Source organism: Tamandua tetradactyla, chromosome 1 (genome assembly GCF_023851605.1).
Source record: "Tamandua tetradactyla isolate mTamTet1 chromosome 1, mTamTet1.pri, whole genome shotgun sequence".
NCBI classification, from domain to species: domain Eukaryota; kingdom Metazoa; phylum Chordata; class Mammalia; order Pilosa; family Myrmecophagidae; genus Tamandua; species Tamandua tetradactyla.
Genome location: NC_135327.1, coordinates 168,095,155 through 168,117,212, shown reverse-complemented (window position 1 = coordinate 168,117,212; position 22,058 = coordinate 168,095,155). Strand labels below are relative to the sequence as shown.

The following is a 22,058-nucleotide window of genomic DNA, read 5'->3' as shown; positions in this document are numbered from 1 at the left end:
CTTTCTCTTATAGCCAGCTGCTTTCACCAGACAGTTTGTTTTACTGTCTTATCCCAGGGCCCATGTTTTCATCTCTCTGCAGTTGGAGAGGTATACACTTCTAATTGGTGCTTCTTAGCTCTGAGGAGATATTACAATCGAATATGCCTATGTTTCTTCCCTGTGCTTCCCTCTTTGACTGCTACTGCATCCTTGAAACCAAATCAGTTTTAAGTTCAGTAAGGATGATTTATGTTTGCCAACTTGATAGTGATTACTTTTTAGTGTGCAGTACAATTCTTGCTGTCATCCTCATTAATTTAAAAGTCACACATTGTGGTTACAAAATATGTGTGTGATGTGGGCATAAGTATGATACAGAGCATGGAGGTCATGTCTCTGTCTTGTCAAAAATCAAGGCATATGGTGCTCTTATGGAATCCAAATGACTTTTACATTTGGTCCTATATGCATATATGTATTTATTTATAGCAGGTTCACAAACTTCTCTTCCTTCCTCTTACCATCCTTTCCACAGCAACTCCAAGAAAATGATTTAATTATTTAAAATAGTTGCTGCATACTTAAGAAAATGTCAGGGAGGAACTTAAACAAGAATTGCTTTTTTAACCTACAAGCTTAGAGTGTAGCAGGAACTCTACCTTATGTTGAAACTACATAAAAAATTCAACCAGCTGAATAAAATAACATTTTTTGTTTTCTGGGAATAAAATGACAATTATGACTTCCAGTTTTTTTGCATTGAATTGACCAGCTATTTATTGGCTCATCGGTACATTAACATTAGAAGCTTTATATGTGTGATTTCAGGAAAAGGAAAACAACCCTCCATCATCTCAGTTTTGGAATGACAAATTCTTAGAGAGCAAAGGTTAAGAACACTACTGTGTCAGTCAAAGAATTTGAAATTCATATCGGGCTCCTTTTAGAAATTCCTATTGTAATGTCCACAACACTGTGCAAACTCAAGAACACGTGGCACCTTACCAAGAAGATATGGCTACTTCTGACAGACCTTAACTGAGGAAGGTAAATAAAGCATTGCCTAGACCAATAAGAATTAACTGTGTTTCCCAGGAATGTGAGAAGAAGGGAGTTCTAGATTTCATTAATGAAAATATAAAACAATCTTGCTATAAAATTTATGAGGCTGACTTCATCTCCCACCATGTAAACACGGCTGTATGTTGTTAATTTTAAACTATACACTAAAACATATTGCAGCTTTTGCAGTCAGTGATGTTTTAAACGGATGACTGCCATACAGCCTTTGATGATATTTAGTACTTTATAGCAATGCATTTATTGCTAGTTTTAGAAACTATAGCATAATGAAATTTTATAGCCAATTAAGTTGATAAGTCTCTATCAGCTTCCCAAACTGCTCTTTTAGATGAATGGCAGCATCAGATAAAAGAAGTGAGGGAAAAACTCTAGCTGCTGTAAAATCTGAAGTGTCATCATGAAGTTGAAGTGTTAGCGAAAAGAGAAATACACTGTCTAACTAGCCTGAAAAGAACAAATGTTTTTGTTTTTATTTTTAAATTTAGAAATAGGCTGAGAGTTACATCTTTTAGTTCTACACTGGGTGCTTCCACTGAACATGGCAAAAGCCTTAGAGTAGTCCTTGGTTTACAGGCACTGGTCATTAAACGGCCTCCTCAATTTATTTTTAATGAAAACAAGAGCAAAACTGAATATATTTAATGGCCACTCAGACTAACTGGATTTTATCACTATTCAAGGAAATAGTTTGAGTAATGAAAATTTAAATGTTGCCTTTTATATGGTATATGAGAGTGCATATGAACCAGTTATATATGAAATGGAATTTTTTTCTTAGGAAAAGCTATGGAAGAGTATGCCTGTTCAGTTAAGGTATTTCTACCAGGAAAGTGTCGTATGTAAATTTATCCCAATCTTTGAATGCTTGGGAATAGCTTTATAGATTGATATAAGTTTATAGATAGCTTGCGGTAGCATTAAAATGCAATCATAATACATTAAATGCAGAACATTTTAGCATGTAGTGATTGAAAATATCCACACATATCTGCTCTTAACATGTATTCCACGGGCTGTGGAAATTTTCCGAATTCCTTTATGATCTCATGATCATTGCTCCTTCTGAATCAATTCATCTTAGACATTTTCTGTGGCTTCCAGATGTGTTTTCTTTCCTCCTCTCTGATTAATGAAGATGGAGATAACCTCACTTTTCTTTAAAGTGCACAAAGGAAAAGCAAACTCAAATAAACAAATACTAATATTCACAAGAGGGATGTGTGTATTTCTGTCTGTCTGCAGCAGAGGGATTTACAAAGCAGTAATACAAGCAACTTAACCTGGGATATTAGGCATTTGTGTTTTTAAAAATCCTTATGCCACTTCTGTACCTTGGGCTCCAGTCTTTCCCCGTGTCACACAGTCCTCTTTTCTCTCCTCTTTCCTCCCTTTCCTTCTCTGCTCATTTTCCATCTTCTCTGCTTCCAACCTCACACAAGGAAAACATTTAATGCTTTACATTTTCTTATTTGCAGACCATTTCACATCTTTTCATTCTCTTACCCTTAAAATCAGCTCTTGGGTTCCCACTGAGTGCCTAAGGAGTTGGTCAAAGTTTTAAAATGTATCAATACTGGTAATAACATGTTTTTAGATTAATTATCCAATGAGAAAGGAGGGGATTTGATGAGATTATTTTCTGGTTGCGCATACCATGAAAGAATTATTTCTATTTGGGTACTTCAATATCATAGCATTCTCTAAGTACTAACTATGCTAATACTTTAAAGGATTGGAATATTGTAGATCAGGGGTTTCCAAAAGCTGGTAGACAGATAACTCTGGTTGTGTCAGGATTCCTGGGGCCTCCTCAGGTCCCCAAGCCTGGAGCTTCTGATTTTGTAAATGTAGAGTGATGCTGAGGAATCTATTCTTAAGAAGGTAATCAAGCATGGTAACAACTGCTTTGGGCCACATCATCTTTATTTTCAGTTACCAAGTTTAGTGATGCAAAATAAATGAAATACATATGGATCTTCATATAAATCTAGGGACCTACTCTAGAAGTTGGCTTTTAAAGTCTTATATCGTACATTTCCTTGTACCTTGCTTCTTTTTTATATTAAACAACCATCCAGGATTGCCCAGGACTGTCTTGATTTTAGCCCCATGTCCCAAGAAACTTCTCAGTGCTAGACTAACAAGGACTGTTCTTTTTGGTTGCTGTGATCATTCTTTAACATTTATTTATGAATTGTCTACTTTGTGTTTAAAACTGTGGGAGAGAAAGTTTAGGCATAAGCTGAAAAGACTGTTTACTCAGGTAACCTGATGGGCACAAACAATGCTATGCTAGGCTCAGAAGGCAAAACTGCCTCACTGAGATAGAGAGAGGACATTGTCCCATATCTGTGTGGAACACTGTGTAGATAAAGTCAGCTAAGGTAGATGGAATATGAGAACATACATTTTGGTACCTTGAAGATGCTCTTTGTGAAAACGACTCCCTGCCCATCTGTACTCCCCAACATGCAAAAGCCTTTATAGGATGTTTTAGAGAACTAATGACATGCTTGTCTAGAATAGTCTGGTTTTAGGTATGTTGAGTTGGACATGGAAGCAGAATATGTAGAGATGTGATAGGCACCTGGAAACATGGGGCTGGCAGTTAAGTGATGGAAAAGCCCTAGAAAACTAATCTTTAAAAAGCTAGTTTCCAAAAGGAATGAAGTTGCTTATTATAAGTCAATCAAATATCTCAGGGTATACAACCAATATTTACAATTCCGATTTATATTTCTAGTGCAAAGAGATAGGTAACAGTTGAAATTGTTGAAAATGAATGGACCCCGAAGAGGAAGTAAAAAGAGGACTCAGGCTTGGGGGATGGAAAGTTGAGCCATCAAACAAATTAGAAAAGGCACATCAGGAAGGGAGGAGCAGAATTCAGCACCATGTAAGACTGCAGAGAACAGAGCACTAACCATCAACATTTAAAGATGCAGAGAGTCAAAAGTAACTGAGAACAGAGAAAAACATGTTGTGATTGGATGAATAAAAATCAATAAATTGACAAATACATTTGTCTAAAAGAAAGTCACTGGTTTTATAAATACTGTAGTTATAAAAATCATGGACACAGAAAACACCCATTTTAATTCAACTTTCTAAATTTAGAGGAGACAGATCTGTATTAATGCGAAGAAAATGAATAGGTGTTGAATCTAACATCTATTCATTAAAACATCTATTCATTCTTTCCCCTCTATGGAAAAGTTTGCTTTCTCCAATTGTGTATGGATGTGTAAAGTTTGGGGCAGGTGCAGTTATGATATGCAATCCAGTTTAGCCTCCATAGCAATCCCTTGGTGTCCTTTCTATAATTCTGTGTGTGTGTGTGCCCAAATTCTTGTTATCCATGGCTTGCCATCCACCAAATTTGAAGAGAAAGATAATATTGGCCTCGGAGCCTGAGACCTGGGAATTCTTCCTGAATCGACTGTATGTGCCCACATGACCCTAACATCTATAAGTCTCAGTTTTCTCATTGCAAAGTGAGAACTTTGTATTATCTTTCATTTTTACATTCTATGCTTCTATTACATATTAAATGATAAACTCCAAGCCAAAGGTAATCACCGATGCCAATTCTCAGCCTTAAATGTGGTTACACAAATACAGTTATTCTGCATGACAGTAATTTTGGGAGATCTACATCTTTTTGATAGAAGATTAAAAAGAAACACTGAATTCAAGAAGAAAATTAATCTGGCGATTGTCCTAAAGATATATTTCACTTAAGGAAACGTTATCATATAATATGTAGAGAAAAGGGCTCTAAAAGAGAGGCCTCTAATTTAATGCTGCTCCTGAAGCTGAGGTAGATGAAAAGAATGATATTCTATACATTTTACAAAAACAGATCAAGCTATTACCAAAATGTTATGTAATTAATTACTAGAATGCACAATTTAATATGCGTCAATAAGGTGGAAATAAAGATAATGGAACAATACTTTTCTTATTTACTTTATACCTGTTTGTCGCTAATGAAATAATTTCTGTTTCTTTCCAAATAAAAAAAAATTCAATACCCAGTTTAAAAACCTGACTCAGTAAATACAGGACTAAAGTAATTGGAAATAAAATTAAATAGTTTTCTCTCACTAAGTATGCCTCAAATGATGGAAATCTTAGCTGTAATGCCATCTTTTACCTAACTCTAACAAAGTGAATTGATGGCTCCTTTTTATTTTGCAGGGCTAGAGCGAATTGCACGGGATTCATCTTATGAACAGGAAGGAAAGGTCCAATTTGTAATTGATGCTGTATATTCCATGGCTTACGCCCTGAATAATATGCACAAGGATCTCTGCCCTGGATCCATTGGCCTTTGTCCACGAATGAGCACCATTGATGGGAAAGAACTACTTGGTTACATTCGGGCTGTAAATTTTAATGGTAAGTTGCAACTATTTTTTTTTTCAGTCTCAAAATACTTTGGAAGTGACAGGGTATGTTTGTTCTCCCTATATATAGAAGGTACTGAGGCAGAGTGGAAAGCACAGGATTAGAAGCAGTTCTCCGTTTTAATCAGAAGTGTGAGTTTTTCCACCTGCTTTTATATCTCAGGCATTTTTTTTTTGCTACCATTAATCTGCTCCTGAAAGAAGCGAAGGTTAAAAATAAACCTCTATCAATCAAAATATTCTACTTAAATATTGGATTTCAGAAATATCTTAGAAGGTTCATTTTGAGCGATTGACAACAGATTCAATTTCTGTGAGATGTTTTGTTCATGCCATTATTTAAGAAGGACTTGTAGACACTATTTTTGAAGCTGATTTTTCAAGCTTTCTAATCAGTAAGTTGACTTGAAGAAAGTGGATGATTTGGAGTTGTTATATAATTACACTCTAAGAATGCTGTGCTAAGTTTCTATCATCTATTCCCCTCTCCTTGTATTTCCCTCAATGATTTGGTCGAATAGAAGTAAGGGACTGCAATGCATCTTTTAAGAGAACTATGTACAATGCAGTGCAGATGGGATTTGCTTACTATAGGAGCAGAAATGTTGCTTCTGTGATTGTCGCAAGAAACCTATATAGAATATACTGAATTTTGTTTGAAATAGCCAAATTGCCTGTCTGAAGTGATGGGATTATTGAATGCTGCTGTTCTTTCATGAAAGTTGTATTGTTTGCTGCCCGTGACTTTGGCCATTATTTTCAAATGAAATGATAGAATGCTCTGAGCCATCTAATTCTTTCGGTTAGTTGTGATCCGCACAATGGACGTACCTCCGGGACACGCACAGCGCTGCACTGTCCGTCATCATACACTCCAGCGACCTCAGCTACCAGCCTGTCTCAAAAAAGCACAAGGTCATCTTCAATTTAGAATTCAAGTGAAAAGTTCTTCTTATGCTTTGTTCAAGCAATATGGAAAATGTTGGTTTGCATTTGGCACAGAGAATTTGCAGCAGAATTCTTATGAAACATTATATAACATTAATCTGTTTTAAAGAATATAAACACTAAGGGAATTTGAAAATAATTTTCATGCAGTTATCAAATTGAGCAAAAGAGGAGTGTTACAACATGAGGTTATTTACCCTAACATAAAGCTGAGAAGCACTTTATCTTATATTTTTAGGTGGTGGGAAGAGAAATTCAAATGAGTACATTTTCTCAATAATCGAAATTAACCTCCAGAGGTCAGGAAGATATTTTAAAGCAAAATGGGATGAGATGCCTTTAAAGGCAAATTATTAATTTCTGTCTTTTCTTCAGTATAGATCAAACCAAACTCTTCCTTGATGGCTTTAATTTTTATACCAGGCTGAAATATAATGATGCTATTAAAGACTATTAAAGAAGGTCTTAATGCCTAGTGACTATTAAGACAATTGGCCTCTAGACTCCAGTGTTGCTGAGTTCTTCTGTCTAATTTTATAAGTTCTTTCCCCTTCTACACTATCAGACAGCAATTGCTGTCACTGTGCTTGACTTGATAAGGCTGATCTTTTGCATAATTCACTTCTTTCCACCCATGATGAACAGAGAAACTGATGTAAAATGTCATTTGTCAACAGATATTTATTGAGCCCATTCTATGTGACAAATAGTGACAAAGCAGAGAAAACATTCATGGAACTTACAGTTTCCTTGGGAACTTAGATATAAATCAAATGAATACATGCAGGTATAATTATATGATCTCCATTAAGAGCTGAAAGTGGAGATGTACTGAGAGCTTCACATAGGGGAACTTTTCCTAATCTAGGCAGTTAGGAACAACTGAAATCTGAAAGAGAGAAAGGTCTGAGACAAGGGTGAATGAGTAGTCAGGCAGATAGAGCATGGGAAATCTTACAGGACATGCTTATTTGTTTTTCATCTTGAAAACAACAGGATCCATTCAAGCATCATATAACTGTTTCCCACATGAGAGTATGTATAACGTGAGGGTTAAGTGAAGTACATGAATTTTAGTGTATTAACTTAGAAGAGAATCTTTTTGAGCTCTTAAGAGATTTGTATTGTTTGTGGTTTGAACCTTTGCTGAGTTCCATAAACCTGGGCTTAAGCAAATTTTTATGGAATATGCAATTCTTTCGATTTTCAGAAAATTTCATGATATTCACCGATTTTTCACTTCATTATTGGCTTATCTCTTAGTGTTTCTTTGTTATTAATACTCTGATATTTTATGAGAAAAGACATACAGGAGTGTTCAAATGAAAGCAAGCCTTCAAAACTATTGAAGGAGGAACAAACAATTGACCCAGGATCAAGAACTACATTTAGTTCTGGGATTCCTAACAGTGAAAGTATAAAGTGACAGACAATAGGCTACATACCTTTCAATGTATGATGAAAGCAAACCTTTCTATTTTTCAGGAGAGAATTAATTTGGGGGGGGGGTGGATTATCTCTAAAAGAAATGTGTCATATAGGATTTTGATGCCTAATGTGCAATTTTCACTTTATATTTTTCAACTTTATTTTCAAAAGAATTCTACTCAGAAATCTAATATTTAAGTCAGTCAAAATAAGAACTGCTGGGCTGAAGGTTTTAGTGTAATGTTGGCCATTCTATTTCTTCATGTTCTACTTGTAAGCACTTTGAAAGATCCCAATAGCTCCATGGGACACACATTGAATAAAAAAAAATTAAACCATTGCTTTCTGCTAGGCCCTTCATAGAAGCTGCAACTATACATTTAGAGTTTGTGTTCTCTGTTGGAAACCTAGGAAATGGCTATTTTATGTTGTTAATTGGAGGCCAGCTTAGTGGGTTGTCAGGTTGCAAAGATGGTCACTGTTCTCACTTAGTGGGACAGCAAACCCACTCCCCAAAGTTTGGAGGTGCAAGGGTGGGGGGTGTGTGGTTGGCCAAACCGGCTTCCTGAGGACCAGATTTTAATCTACTGAAAAGCTCATGTTCTTGACTAGACCTACAGTTCATTACTATAACATCACACACACATAAATATTTTATAAACCCTAGGAGGGTTTTTTTTTAGCATAACTATTACCAGTTGTCCAAGAATGAACTTAGTAAGACTATAAGGCAACTTTCAATGTGTGCCGACCTCCCACATTTTCTACCATGATCAGTGAGCTACAAAATGTACTCTCAGGCAATTAAAAAAATTGACCCATTGGCTGAAATTGCTTTGTAATTTCCATCTAAATATTGGATGGCAGCTGCCCTGAACAGTGATTTCTGTGTAGATAAATTGTTGTTGAACTGGTTCTTTCTCACATTAATTAGATATCAGGAAAAATTGCTTTTGGTGGTCCATTTTAGTTTGATATAGTAAAACCATGTCATCGATGCAGAGGAAGACTTTTCTTCTAGTATGTAAGAGTGGGTGTGGTGGTGGGGGAAGCAGACAAAGCAGCTGGATGCTACACAGACTGTTGATATAAAATTAAAGAGAAGGATGTTTAAAGCTCTATGTTGCTGAGATTGTTATCTGCTGTGGCGCGTGCCTAACCTAACAAAAGTTTTAATGTACTTGGTTTGTCATTTAGTTGGCACTGTAAAGAACATAATGAAATTTAGAATGATGAACAATTGCTGTTTCAGGTCAGAGTCATTCACTATCAAAACAATTAGTTAAAGGTGAACCATTTAGTCAAACTACTAAACTACAAATTTCTATTTGGTACAAATTTCTATTTGGCATCAAAGACATAAGCAACAGTGGTGTTTTTTTTTCATCACTGAAAAAATTACATGCACCATATTCTGCATCTGGCTGTCAGTTCTGTTCCAAATTATCAATGGCCAGGAGCAGGTAGTACAAACTTGCTTCATGGGCTACTCTCTATGAAGGGGACATTTAGGCTATTTCTAGAAGTGACTTATGGTGAAAGCTTACATGGAGTGAGCCTGAGAGAAAGATGATGCCTGGGTCTCTGAAACTGATGGCCTCTTAAAGCAGGTGAGGCTTTGTCAGGCCAAGGGAGATGCAAATTAGGAATCACATAGATCAGAGAGAATTCGAGAGAGGTCTCAGTCTTAGAATTATTTAATTCAAGCCCTCCTATTGTAGTAGAATTCCCTGAAGCGAAGAAGAATGAGGCAACTTTCCTAAACTTGGCAGTGAGACAGTGGTCTAACCATTTCAGTGTTCAATATTCTGTGGAAAATATGGACATCTTTGTGGAATCAAAGAGACTGGTAAAGAAGTAGAAATTAACAGTGTCTTCTTTTGAAAACTCCCAGATCTGGGGGCTTACTACAAAATTAACAAATATACAATTTTGGGAGTCTGTGAATATCATAGACTGACCTTGAAACAAATTTGTTGCCTAAAATACCTGTTAGCTATCTGAAATAAATTAATTTGGGCTTAATATTAGAAAATGTACTACAATCATGAGAATAGGTCAAATAAGAAAGTGTCTCATAAGTCTCTGTTAAGCCACTTGATTACAGCATAGTCTTTATTTTTGATACAAGTGAAAAACATGAACAAACTAGAATGGAATAGATGTTTGATGTAATAAAGAGTGTCTCTGTCAGCCTATAGCCGAGTGTGTGTGTGTATGTGTACATGATTACGCCAGGAAAGAGATGAATTAGATCTATTACCATTACTATTGTTACTCCATAAATTTTAACCAATGTGATCAAGCATGAAATGAAAATGAGGTTGCTAAAAAGGAAAACTCAGTACCATGATTATTTTCAAATGATCATCTCAAGGCAACAAGTTAAAACACTATTAGAAGCACTTACTTTGGTAAGATGATTAAATATAAAATTACTATTCAAACATTTAGAACTTTCCTACATAAATTAAGAAGTCATTATTAAATGTATGGAAAACAAAAGTCTGTTTCCTTTGTGAAAATGTTTAAAATATCTTAGAATATATTGCATGAAGAAATATGAAAGACCTGTATGAAGACAACTTTATTGAGAGATACAAACATATTAGAATAAATGGAGAGACATTCCTTGTGCATAGAGGGAAGAACTAATTTTGGGAAAAATGTTAATCCCTTTAGAATAAATACGTATTTAGAATCAGTACAATTCAAATAAAAATAACTAAAATTTTATTTTCTGAGGTTGTAATAATAATTTAAATTTTAATAGTGAGAATAAATTAGTTTAAAAACTTAAATAATTTTGAATTAAAATGATTCTTTTCAAATTTTTAACATTTATACATAATGTCAAATTAAAATAATCAGTCCAGTATGGAAATAGTATCAGAAAAAAACATATAATAGATGGAACCAGAGAGCAATTTCCAGAAACCTACAGTGATGTTAGATGAATAAATGTGCATGTGTCTATGTACCTACATATGTATATGCATTTATTATTTGATAAAGATAGTTTTAAAACTCAGAGGGAAGGACATTTACCAATCATTAATTTATATGAAAATGAAGTCAGAAGATCCTGCCACGAAAAATTACTATTATATATCTGTAATTTATTTTAGAGTTAAATAAGAAGAAGAAACAAACAAAAAAGAGAAAATACAGTAGAAGTTTTGTCTGAGTTGAGGGGAAGTTTATAGTCTGTAAAAGAAATTGCAAAGGAAGATGGATATTTTAAACATGATAAAAAGCTAATACATTAGAATATAAAAAAAATATCATGAGCACCATTTTAAGCCGAAAACAAAGTGGGGCACATGGGCATGTTAATAATTATAATACAATTGATAAGTGATTATTGGAAGCATGGAATAAATGTTTGATGTGATAAAGAATGCCTCTGTCAGTCTACAACTGTGTGTGTGTGTGTGTGTGTGTGTGTGTGTACATATATAAACACAGCAGAAGGGTGAGATTAGAAAAGTACCTAAGGGGCTCAAAGAATACAACACAGAGAGCAGGGGAGGTAACATCTGATTTAAGTTGTGAATATTGTGTCGTATTCTCAAGTAGACAGATGGGTATGCATGGCACAGAAAGCAGTTTACTAGTAGCTGGATGACAGGGAAGGCATGCATGTCCTAAGAAAGCTGAGTGTGCCCAGTGGAACAATCCAAGAGAGTAGTGCAGGGAGCAGTATGGAGATGATCCTGGCAAGCTGCGCTTGGGCCTGGTTAGAAATCTGTGCCAAACTCCTCGTATTTGAATTTGATACTGCAGGCAATGGGTAAACTGAAGCTTTTAAGGACAATGAAGTTCTAGGATATTTTAGAAAAATAATTAGAACAGCAATTTGAAGACTGGAAGGAATGAGATTGGAGGCAGGAGACAAGTTAAGAGATGGCCCCAGTAGTACAGATGAGCGATTAGTACCTGAGATGGGGAAATGAGGGTACAAATGGAAAGAAGTGAAAGAGGGAGAAGGAAATACAGAGAAATTTAAATTCTGCCTCTGTTCTAGGTTCTGTGCTTAGATTGGAATTCAAGAGGTTTTTGAGAAATGTCTTAGCTTCCCCAAAGGATCTTTCTTCATAATGATTTCTTACCACTAATTACAAGAGTGAATTCAGTATTTATAGTGCTGATGAAATTGACTTGGCACTACTTTCTGTTTCATCTACTTTTATAAGTAGAAACTGAGACATAGAATGTCAATATATAGAAACACTGACATATAATGCCATCTCTTGTTTCCTTATGATTAAATTTTACTTAGTAAGTAGAGAGAAAGCAAATGGGACGAGGTGAATATCTATTGATCTTAAATATAAACACACTTTTTGATAATTATCTCATTTGAAATAAAATTGATAAAATAATTATTTATAATTTGGAAGTGAATTGTATAATTACTTCTTGAAGCTAAAGGTTTAGAGATAGTGGAGTAAATACTGGGAATATTTACAGATTTTTAAAAGTGAAAGGAATATTGAGTATATAGAGATAAACAGGTTGATTTGAAAATCGGCAATTTTTCTGTTCTAACTAAGGAAATTTCAGTCTGGTAATACAGTATTAATCTTACAAACTGAATCATTATGAAATTTAACAACCTTATTGTACCTGATTCTATCTTCTGAGTAAGGTAATCAATTGTGGGTGATTTTTGGTCTAATTATTTTGTCACCATAAAGGACAAGTTTTATTAATCTCCGATGTCCTCCCTTAAGGACTTACATGGGTCACTTGTGGGCCAGGATGGTGTCAGCATAGAATAAAAGTTTCCAGAAAAAGCAAAGAAGTTGTCTTAGCTCTGCTTAAGGTCCTGCTGAACTTTACACTGTTTTGGGGTTCTTTTACTCATTCTGCATTCCTGTACTTCCTAAATTTCTCCATCATGAGCTCAAAATAAAGAAGAGTAAATAAGACGCAAATCCCAGAGAGTGATGGGAAGCCACAAGCCCAATAACTGAGGTTTGGTAAAGACTGGACTTGGAACTCAGTGGGGTTGCAACCGTGAGTCCCAGATGAGAGATAAGAAAACTGGTGAAGAGCAGAGAGGATCTGAGGTGGTAGGGAAAGTTCCTGAGGGAGTATATATTTGATGATTTGCATTTTTTACAGTGACCAGAAGCACAGGTTTTCTAGTCAGATAGACTTTGAATTCATCCTCACCTCCTACTATTTTGTGATCTTGGCCAAGTTACAAAATCTTCATTTCCTCATATATGAAATGGAAATGACAATCGTATATCGATTCTAGGATTCCTGAGAGGACTAAAGGAGACAGTATTTGTGTGGTGCTTAAGACATAGAATGTGCTTAATAAAATGATTGATATACTGCCTAATATATGGAGAACATTTTATCAATAGAGATATGATGAAGTTAATGCTTGGATCAGCTTGCGAATGTGATAAAATGGGTGGGTTGAGATTGAGGACTTGAGAATCTTTAGAGAGATGTAGAGTTGAAAAGCACTATATCACTGCATATTAAGATCACTAGTGGAGATGAAATGAAAGCAAGGCAGAACTTGGGAAAGAATTTGTTTGCCACAGCACTTATCAACAAGGTTTTGCCAGCAGTGTCAGTTCCTTGAATATAGGGAGAGAAATGTGAATGTTTAACAGCATTCTCAAATAAATGGGGAAGTTCATTACTGTTGAGATGGCCATCTGTTGAGTCTAGAGTAGGCCAAATGGAGCTCATTCTCTCATTGTTTCTTCTGTTTCTTTAAAAATTACATACTTTTTTTTTTTTTTTGAGAAAGAAGGTTTTTATTGGAACAGCCCCCATGTTATTAGGGGTAATTATTTTCTAGTGATATTTCATTTCAGAAAGAATCTACTGAAAATTACAACCCAATCTTGATTATCTTTCCCTTTAAGGTTATTAACACATATAATTACATTAAAGCTTAATCAAGAAGTTAGTTTGAAAATGAGGAATATGAATGAGAAAACTCTTTTAAATTCAGGTGCCTTATTGTTACACTTCTGGGATTTTAGTTTTCTTTATCTTTTGGATGTGATCCAAAACCATGACTGTGAAAGGGTTTTGCTTTTTGAATCATGTAAATATCTTTACCTGTGCCTAAGTTAAGTGAACAATTAACAAATTTTGGTTTATAATTTTTTTAGGAAATATGTATTTACATGTATATGTCATACTCATCCATTTAACAAACACTAATTGGGTGTCCAGTATATGCCCAAACTGTGCTGTGTATTTTTTCTCGCTTCTGTCTCTCACTTATTCTTTCCGTTACTTCCCCTTCCCTTTATATTTTAAATTCCACTCCCCTACCTCTCACTTCTTGTCCTCTTTTCGTCCCAATAATTTCTACTTGCTTGTGTAATCATTCAGAAATCAAGAGACTAGCAAATGACTAAGAGAGTAAGCTTTGGAGGGAGACAGACCTGAGTTCAAATTCTAGTTTCCCACTTGCATTACAGGACCTTGATAAGGCACTTACATTTTATGAGCCTCTGTGTTCCAATATATGCATGGAAATAATAACCATACCTGCCTCTATGCACATTTAATGAGATAATTGATGGTTACAGGCTTAGTACTATGCCTGGCACATTCTTTTTTTTTTTTTTTTTTTTTTTGCATATTCATCATTTCTTAGTACATTTGCATCGATTTAGAAAAAGAAATAAAAAGACAACAGAATAAGAATTAAAACAATAATAGAAAGAAAAAAAACAAAAAAAACAAAAACAAAAAACCTATACCTCACATGCAGCTTCATTCAGTGTTTTAACATAATTGCATTACAATTGGGTAGTATTGTGCTGTCCATTTCTGAGTTTTTATATCCAGTCCCGTTGTACAGTCTGTATCCCTTCATCTCCAATTATCCCTTCTCTCTTTTTTTTTTTTTTTAATTAACGGAAAAAAAGAAATTAACCCAACATTTAGAGATCATACCATTCTACACATACAATCATTAATTCTTAACATCATCACATAGATGCATGATCATTGTTTCTTAGTACATTTGCATTGGTTTAGAAGAACTAGCAACATAACCGAAAAAGATATAGAATGTTAATATAGAGAAAAAAATAAAAGTAATAATAGTAAAATCAAAACAAAACAAAACAAAAACCTATAGCTCAGATGCAGCTTCATTCAGTGTTTTAACATGATTACTTTACAATTAGGTATTATTGTGCTGTCCATTTTTGAGTTTTTGTATCTAGTCCTGTTGCACAGTCTGTATCCCTTCAGCTTCAATTACCCATTGTCTTACCCTGTTTCTAACTCCTGCTGAACTCTGTTACCAATGACATATTTCAAGTTTATTCTCGAATGTCCGTTCACATCAGTGGGACCATACAGTATTTGTCCTTTAGTTTTTGGCTGGATTCACTCAGCATAATATTCTCTAGGTCCATCCATGTTATTACATGGTTCATAAGTTTATCTTGTCTTAAAGCTGCATAATATTCCATCGTATGTATATACCACAGTTTGTTTAGCCACTCTTCTGTTGATGGAGATTTTGGCTGTTTCCATCTCTTTGCAATTGTAAATAATGCTGCTATAAACATTGGTGTGCAAATGTCCGTTTGTGTCTTTGCCCTTAAGTCCTTTGAGTAGATACCTAGCAATGGTATTGCTGGGTCGTATGGCAGTTCTATATTCAGCTTTTTGAGGAACCGCCAAACTGCCTTCCACAGTGGTTGCACCCTTTGACATTCCCACCAACAGTGGATAAGTGTGCCTCTTTCTCCGCATCCTCTCCAGCACTTGTCATTTTCTGTTTTGTTGATAATGGCCATTCTGGTGGGTGTGAGATGATATCTCATTGTGGTTTTGATTTGCATTTCTCTAATGGCCAGGGACATTGAGCATCTCTTCATGTGCCTCTTGGCCATCCGTATTTCCTCTTCTGAGAGGTGTCTGTTCAAGTCTTATTCCCATTTTGTAATTGGGTTGGCTGTCTTTTTGTTGTTGAGATGAACAATCTCTTTATAAATTCTGGATACTAGACCTTTATCTGATATATCATTTCCAAATATTGTCTCCCATTGTGAAGGCTGTCTTTCTACTTTCTTGATGAAGTTCTTTGATGCACAAAAGTGTTTAATTTTGAGGAGTTCCCATTTATTTATTTCCTTCTTCAGTGCTCTTGCTTTAGGTTTAAGGTCCATAAAACCGCCTCCATAAGAGGATCTTATGTAAGATCCATAAGAGGATCTTATGTAAGATCCATAAGATATCTCCCAACATTTTCCTCTAACTGTTTTATGGTCTTAGACCTAATGTTTAGATCTTTGATCCATTTTGAGTTAACTTTTGTATAGGGTGTGAGAGATGGGTCTTCTTTCATTCTTTTGCATATGGATATCCAGTTCTCTAGGCACCATTTATTGAAGAGACTGCTCTGTCCCAGGTGAGTTGGCTTGACTGCCTTATCAAAGATCAAATGTCCATAGATGAGAGGGTCTATATCTGAGCACTCTATTCGATTCCATTGGTCGATATATCTATCTTTATGCCAATACCATGCTGTTTTGACCACTGTGGCTTCATAATATGCCTTAAAGTCAGGCAGCGCGAGACCTCCAGCTTCGTTTTTTTTCCTCAAGATGTTTTTAGCAATTCGGGGCACCCTGCCCTTCCAGATAAATTTGCTTATTGGTTTTTCTATTTCTGAAAAATAAGTTGTTGGGATTTTGATTGGTATTGCATTGAATCTGTAAATCAATTTAGGTAGGATTGACATCTTAACTATATTTAGTCTTCCAATCCATGAACACGGTATGCCCTTCCATCTATTTAGGTCTTCTGTGATTTCTTTTAGCAGTTTTTTGTAGTTTTCTTTATATAGGTTTTTTGTCTCTTTAGTTAAATTTATTCCTAGGTATTTTATTCTTTTAGTTGCAATTGTAAATGGGATTCGTTTCTTGATTTCCCCCTCAGCTTGTTCATTACTAGTGTATAGAAATGCTACAGATTTTTGAATGTTGATCTTGTAACCTGCTACTTTGCTGTACTCATTTATTAGCTCTAGTAGTTTTGTTGTGGATTTTTCCGGGTTTTCGACGTATAGTATCATATCGTCTGCAAACAGTGATAGTTTTACTTCTTCCTTTCCAATTTTGATGCCTTGTATTTCTTTTTCTTGTCTAATTGCTCTGGCTAGAACCTCCAACACAATGTTGAATAATAGTGGTGATAGTGGACATCCTTGTCTTGTTCCTGATCTTAGGGGGAAAGTTTTCAATTTTTCCCCATTGAGGATGATATTAGCTGTGGGTTTTTCATATATTCCCTCTATCATTTTAAGGAAGTTCCCTTGTATTCCTATCTTTTGAAGTGTTTTCAACAGGAAAGGATGTTGAATCTTGTCGAATGCCTTCTCTGCATCAATTGAGATGATCATGTGATTTTTCTGCTTTGATTTGTTGATATGGTGTATTACATTAATTGATTTTCTTATGTTGAACCATCCTTGCATACCTGGGATGAATCCTACTTGGTCATGATGTATAATTCTTTTAATGTGTTGTTGGATACGATTTGCTAGAATTTTATTGAGGATTTTTGCATCTGTATTCATTAGAGAGATTGGTCTGTAGTTTTCTTTTTTTGTAATATCTTTGCCTGGTTTTGGTATGAGGGTGATGTTGGCTTCATAGAATGAATTAGGTAGTTTTCCCTCCACTTCGATTTTTTTGAAGAGTTTGAAGAGAATTGGTACTAATTCTTTCTGGAACGTTTGGTAGAATTCACATGTGAAGCCATCTGGTCCTGGACTTTTCTTTTTAGGAAGCTTTTGAATGACTAATTCAATTTCTTTACTTGTGATTGGTTTGTTGAGGTCATCTATGTCTTCTTGAGTCAAAGTTGGTTGTTCATGTCTTTCCAGGAACCCGTCCATTTCCTCTAAATTGTTGTATTTATTAGCGTAAAGTTGTTCATAGTATCCTGTTATTACCTCCTTTATTTCTGTGAGGTCAGTAGTTATGTCTCCTCTTCCATTTCTGATCTTATTTATTTGCATCCTCTCTCTTCTTCTTTTTGTCAATCTTGCTAAGGGCCCATCAATCTTATTGATTTTCTCATAGAACCAACTTCTGGCCTTATTGATTTTCTCTATTGTTTTCATGTTTTCAATTTCATTTATTTGTGCTCTAATCTTTGTTATTTCTTTCCTTTTGCTTGCTTTGGGGTTAGCTTGCTGTTCTTTCTCCAGTTCTTCCAAATGGATAGTTAATTCCTGAATTTTTGCCTTTTCTTCTTTTCTGATATAGACATTTAGAGCAATAAATTTCCCTCTTAGCATTGCCTTTGCTGCGTCCCATAAGTTTTGATATGTTGTGTTTTCATTTTCATTCGCCTTGAGGTATTTGCTAATTTCTCTTGCAATTTCTTCTTTGACCCAGTCTTTGTTTAGGAGTGTGTTGTTGAGCCTCCACGTATTTGTGAATTTTCTGGCACTCTGCCTATTATTGATTTCCAACATCATTCCTTTATGGTCCGAGAAAGTGTTGTGTAAGATTTCAATCTTTTTAAATTTGTTAAGACTTGCTTTGTGACCCAGCATATGGTCTATCTTTGAGAATGATCCATGAGCACTTGAGAAAAAGGTGTATCCTGCTGTTGTGGGATGTAATGTCCTATAAATGTCTATTAAGTCTAGTTCATTTATAGTAATATTCAGATTCTCTATTTCTTTGTTGATCCTCTGTCTAGATGTTCTGTCCCTTGATGAGAGTGGTGAGTTGAAGTCTCCAACTATTATGGTATATGAGTCTATTTCCCTTTTCAGTGTTTGCAGTATATTCCTCACGTATTTTGGGGCATTCTGATTCGGTGCATAAATATTTATGATTGTTATGTCTTCTTGTTTAATTGTTCCTTTTATTAGTATATAGTGTCCTTCTTTGTCTCTTTTAACTGTTTTACATTTGAAGTCTAATTTGTTGGATATTAGTATAGCCACTCCTGCTCTTTTCTGGTTGTTATTTGCATGAAATATCTTTTCCCAACCTTTCACTTTCAACCTATGTTTATCTTTGGGTCTAAGATGTGTTTCCTGTAGACAGCATATAGAAGGATCCTGTTTTTTAATCCATTCTGCCAATCTATGTCTTTTGATTGGGGAATTCAGTCCATTGACATTTAGTGTTATTACTGTTTGGATAATATTTTCCTCTAACATTTTGCCTTTTGTATTATATATATCATATCTGATTTTCCTTCTTTCTACACTCTTTTCCATATCTCTCTCTTCTGTCTTTTTGTATCTGACTCTAGTGATCCCTTTAGTATTTCTTGCAGAGCTGGTCTCTTGGTCACAAATTCTTTCAGTGACTTTTTGTCTGAGAATGTTTTAATTTCTCCCTCATTTTTGAAGGACAATTTTGCTGGATATAGGAGTCTTGGCTGACAGTTTTTCTCTTTTAGTATTTTAAATATATCATCCCACTGTCTTCTAGCTTCCATGGTTTCTGCTGAGAAATCTACACAAAGTCTTATTGGGTTTCCCTTGTATGTGATGGATTGTTTTTCTCTTGCTGCTTTCAAGATCTTCTCTTTCTCTTTGACCTCTGACATTCTAACTAGTAAGTGTCTTGGAGAACGCCTATTTGGGTCTAATCTCTTTGGGGTGTGCTGCACTTCTTGGATCTGTAATTTTAGGTCTTTCATAAGAGTTGGGAAATTTTCAGTGATAATTTCTTCCATTAGTTTTTCTCCACCTTTTCCCTTCTCTTCTCCTTCTGGGACACCCACAACACGTATATTTGTGCGGTTCATATTGTCCTTGAGTTCCCTGATACCCTGTTCAAATTTTTCCATTCTTTTCCCTATAGTTTCTGTTTCTTTTTGGAATTCAGATGTTCCATCCTCCAATTCACCAATTCTATCTTCTGTCTCTTTAAATCTATCATTGTAGCTATCCATTATTTTTTCTATGTTTGCTACTTTATCCTTCACTTCCATAAGTTCTGTGATTTGTTTTTTCAGTTTTTCTATTTCTTCTTTATGTTCAGCCCATGTCCTCTTCAGTCCTCCCTCAATTTATCGATTTCATTTTTGAAGAGGTTTTCCATTTCTGTTCGTATGTTCAGCATTAGTTGTCTCAGCTCTTGTGTCTCATTTGAGCTATTGGTTTGTTCCTTTGACTGAGCCATATTCTCAATCTTTTGAGCGTGGACAGTTATCTTCTGCTGCTGGCGTCTGGGCATTTATTCAGATTTCTCTTGGTGTTGGACCCAGCAAGGTTGTAATATTTTTCTGTGAAATCTCTGGGTTCTGTTTTTCTTATCCTGCCCAGTAGGTGGCGCTCGTGGCACACGTTTGTCTGCGGGTCCCACCAGTAAAAGGTGCTGTGGGACCTTAAACTTTGGAAAACTCTCGCCGTCCTGGGGGTTCGCTAGCCGAAGCGGCTTGAGCCGGCCCGGGGTCCGAACGCAGGGAGGGTTGCTGGTCGCCGCAGCCAGGGAAAGAGCCCGTCCAAATTTCCTAGTCGGCCCTGGGCAAGAAGCGTGGCGGGAGGGCGCCAGCGGCAGCGGCCCGCCCGAGAGAGTGCACGTTCCCCGGGAGTCACGGGTTTGGAAGGGGCCTCCCGCACCCGTCACCGTTCTCCGCGGCCTGGGGGTTTCCGATCCAATTCTCTCAGTTGGTCCGGGGGGCTGCGCGTGGTGTGGGCGCCAGTCGCCTTGGTTTCAGGGGACCACCTCTCCAATTCTCCCAGCCGGCCCGGGAAGGGGGAAGGGAGTAACTCCGGCCGCTTGCCACCCCGCCCGGTAAGGCCCGCGCGCCTCGGCGATCTCACCCGAGCTGCTTCTCTCAGCCAGCCAGCCGTTCCAGGATGGGGTACGCTGTCTTTTTTATCTCTGTTGTGGCTTTGGGCGCTTTCTGTATCGTTTCTACTCCCCTAGTAGGTGTCCTGGAGAAGAAACTAAGATCCGCGCGTCTTACTAAGCCGCCATCTTCCAGGAAGTCACCGCCTGGCACATTCTTAAGGATCAATAAATGATAACTACTATTATTTTCTTTCTGCTCCATTTACTCACTGCTTATCTGACAACAATAAACTCTTTGTAAATGTTTGCTGAATGTCAAGCTTATGCAAATAAACACCCGACACAACACATCTACACATTCATATATATATCCCTTGCACACTTTATATTTTAATACATCCGTTAAGTCTCTCATCATCAGGAATAATGTATTGTCTGAAATCAATACATTTCTTTCTTTTTCAAGACTTAATATTTTGTCAAGATTGCCTAGTTTTCTGTTTGTTTGTGTTTTTAGTTTGCCTTTTTCTCTTCCCTTGCAGTTCACCTTTTGGACTCTTCATGTCTTATTAGCCTTGTAGGGCAAGATATGGGAAGTAGAAGACATAAAACCCATACTAACTCATTTTGCCTAGGTAAAAATGACCTGTTAAGGGAGGAGGTAGAGGCTATTATGTAAAGTGGTGTTTAGGTACTATCTCCTTTGTTAAGGACCTGTTGGAAACTCACTCACACGTGGGCTGTGAAGGAGATTATCTATACCCTACAGGAAGAATTTGACTAGAGGTTGTTGGTTTCACCCAGCTCAACTAGAGAAAACTCCTTGTCTCAAAAGTGCAATCTTTTCAGTTGTCAATGCCCACAGAACAGAGAAGACTACTCCATGTGAAAGAATTAATTGAAAGCTATAAGCACCTGTTCACATAATGAACCATACATTAAAATACATATTTAGGCAGGTAAAAGGGATATGGGTAGTACAAATCTCTCAGAAAGGCATATATTATTGCCAACTTACTCTTAATCCTACTGAGAAAGTTCTCATTTACCAAAAGATCTCATGTGTTTCTTTACTGGCTGTCTAGGTTATGTGGAGACCCTCTGATTTATATTAGCTCATCATTGATGATGAGAAATTCTGACCTATTTTAAGAATACAGCCTCAAGAACCATTCTTGCCAGCTCTTTGAAGCTCCCTCAGCTTCCTTTTTTTTCCCTCCATCCTTACGTAAACCTTAGTTTTGTTGAACTGTGTTAAAATTTATATACCCTTATCTTTATCCCCTTGGCAGTTTAATCAAATTTAATGAGATGGATAAAGATGCTTGCTGCATTTTTGACTTTTTATTATAGTGTAGTATACATACAAAAATGTACAATAAGTGTATAGTTCAATGAATTTTCATAAACTGGAAACACCGCATAATAG

General features: G+C 36.1%; 1 protein-coding gene across 1 annotated transcript in view; it reads left to right on the top strand.

Moving 5' to 3' along the window:
- Positions 1–22,058, top strand: part of GRM8 (glutamate metabotropic receptor 8) — an 829,821-nt gene that overhangs the window by 519,923 nt on the left and 287,840 nt on the right. The window contains exon 6 of the mRNA XM_077123963.1: positions 5,266–5,466. Within this exon, the coding sequence (XP_076980078.1) occupies positions 5,266–5,466 (201 nt within the window). The remainder of the gene's footprint in view (positions 1–5,265; positions 5,467–22,058) is intronic.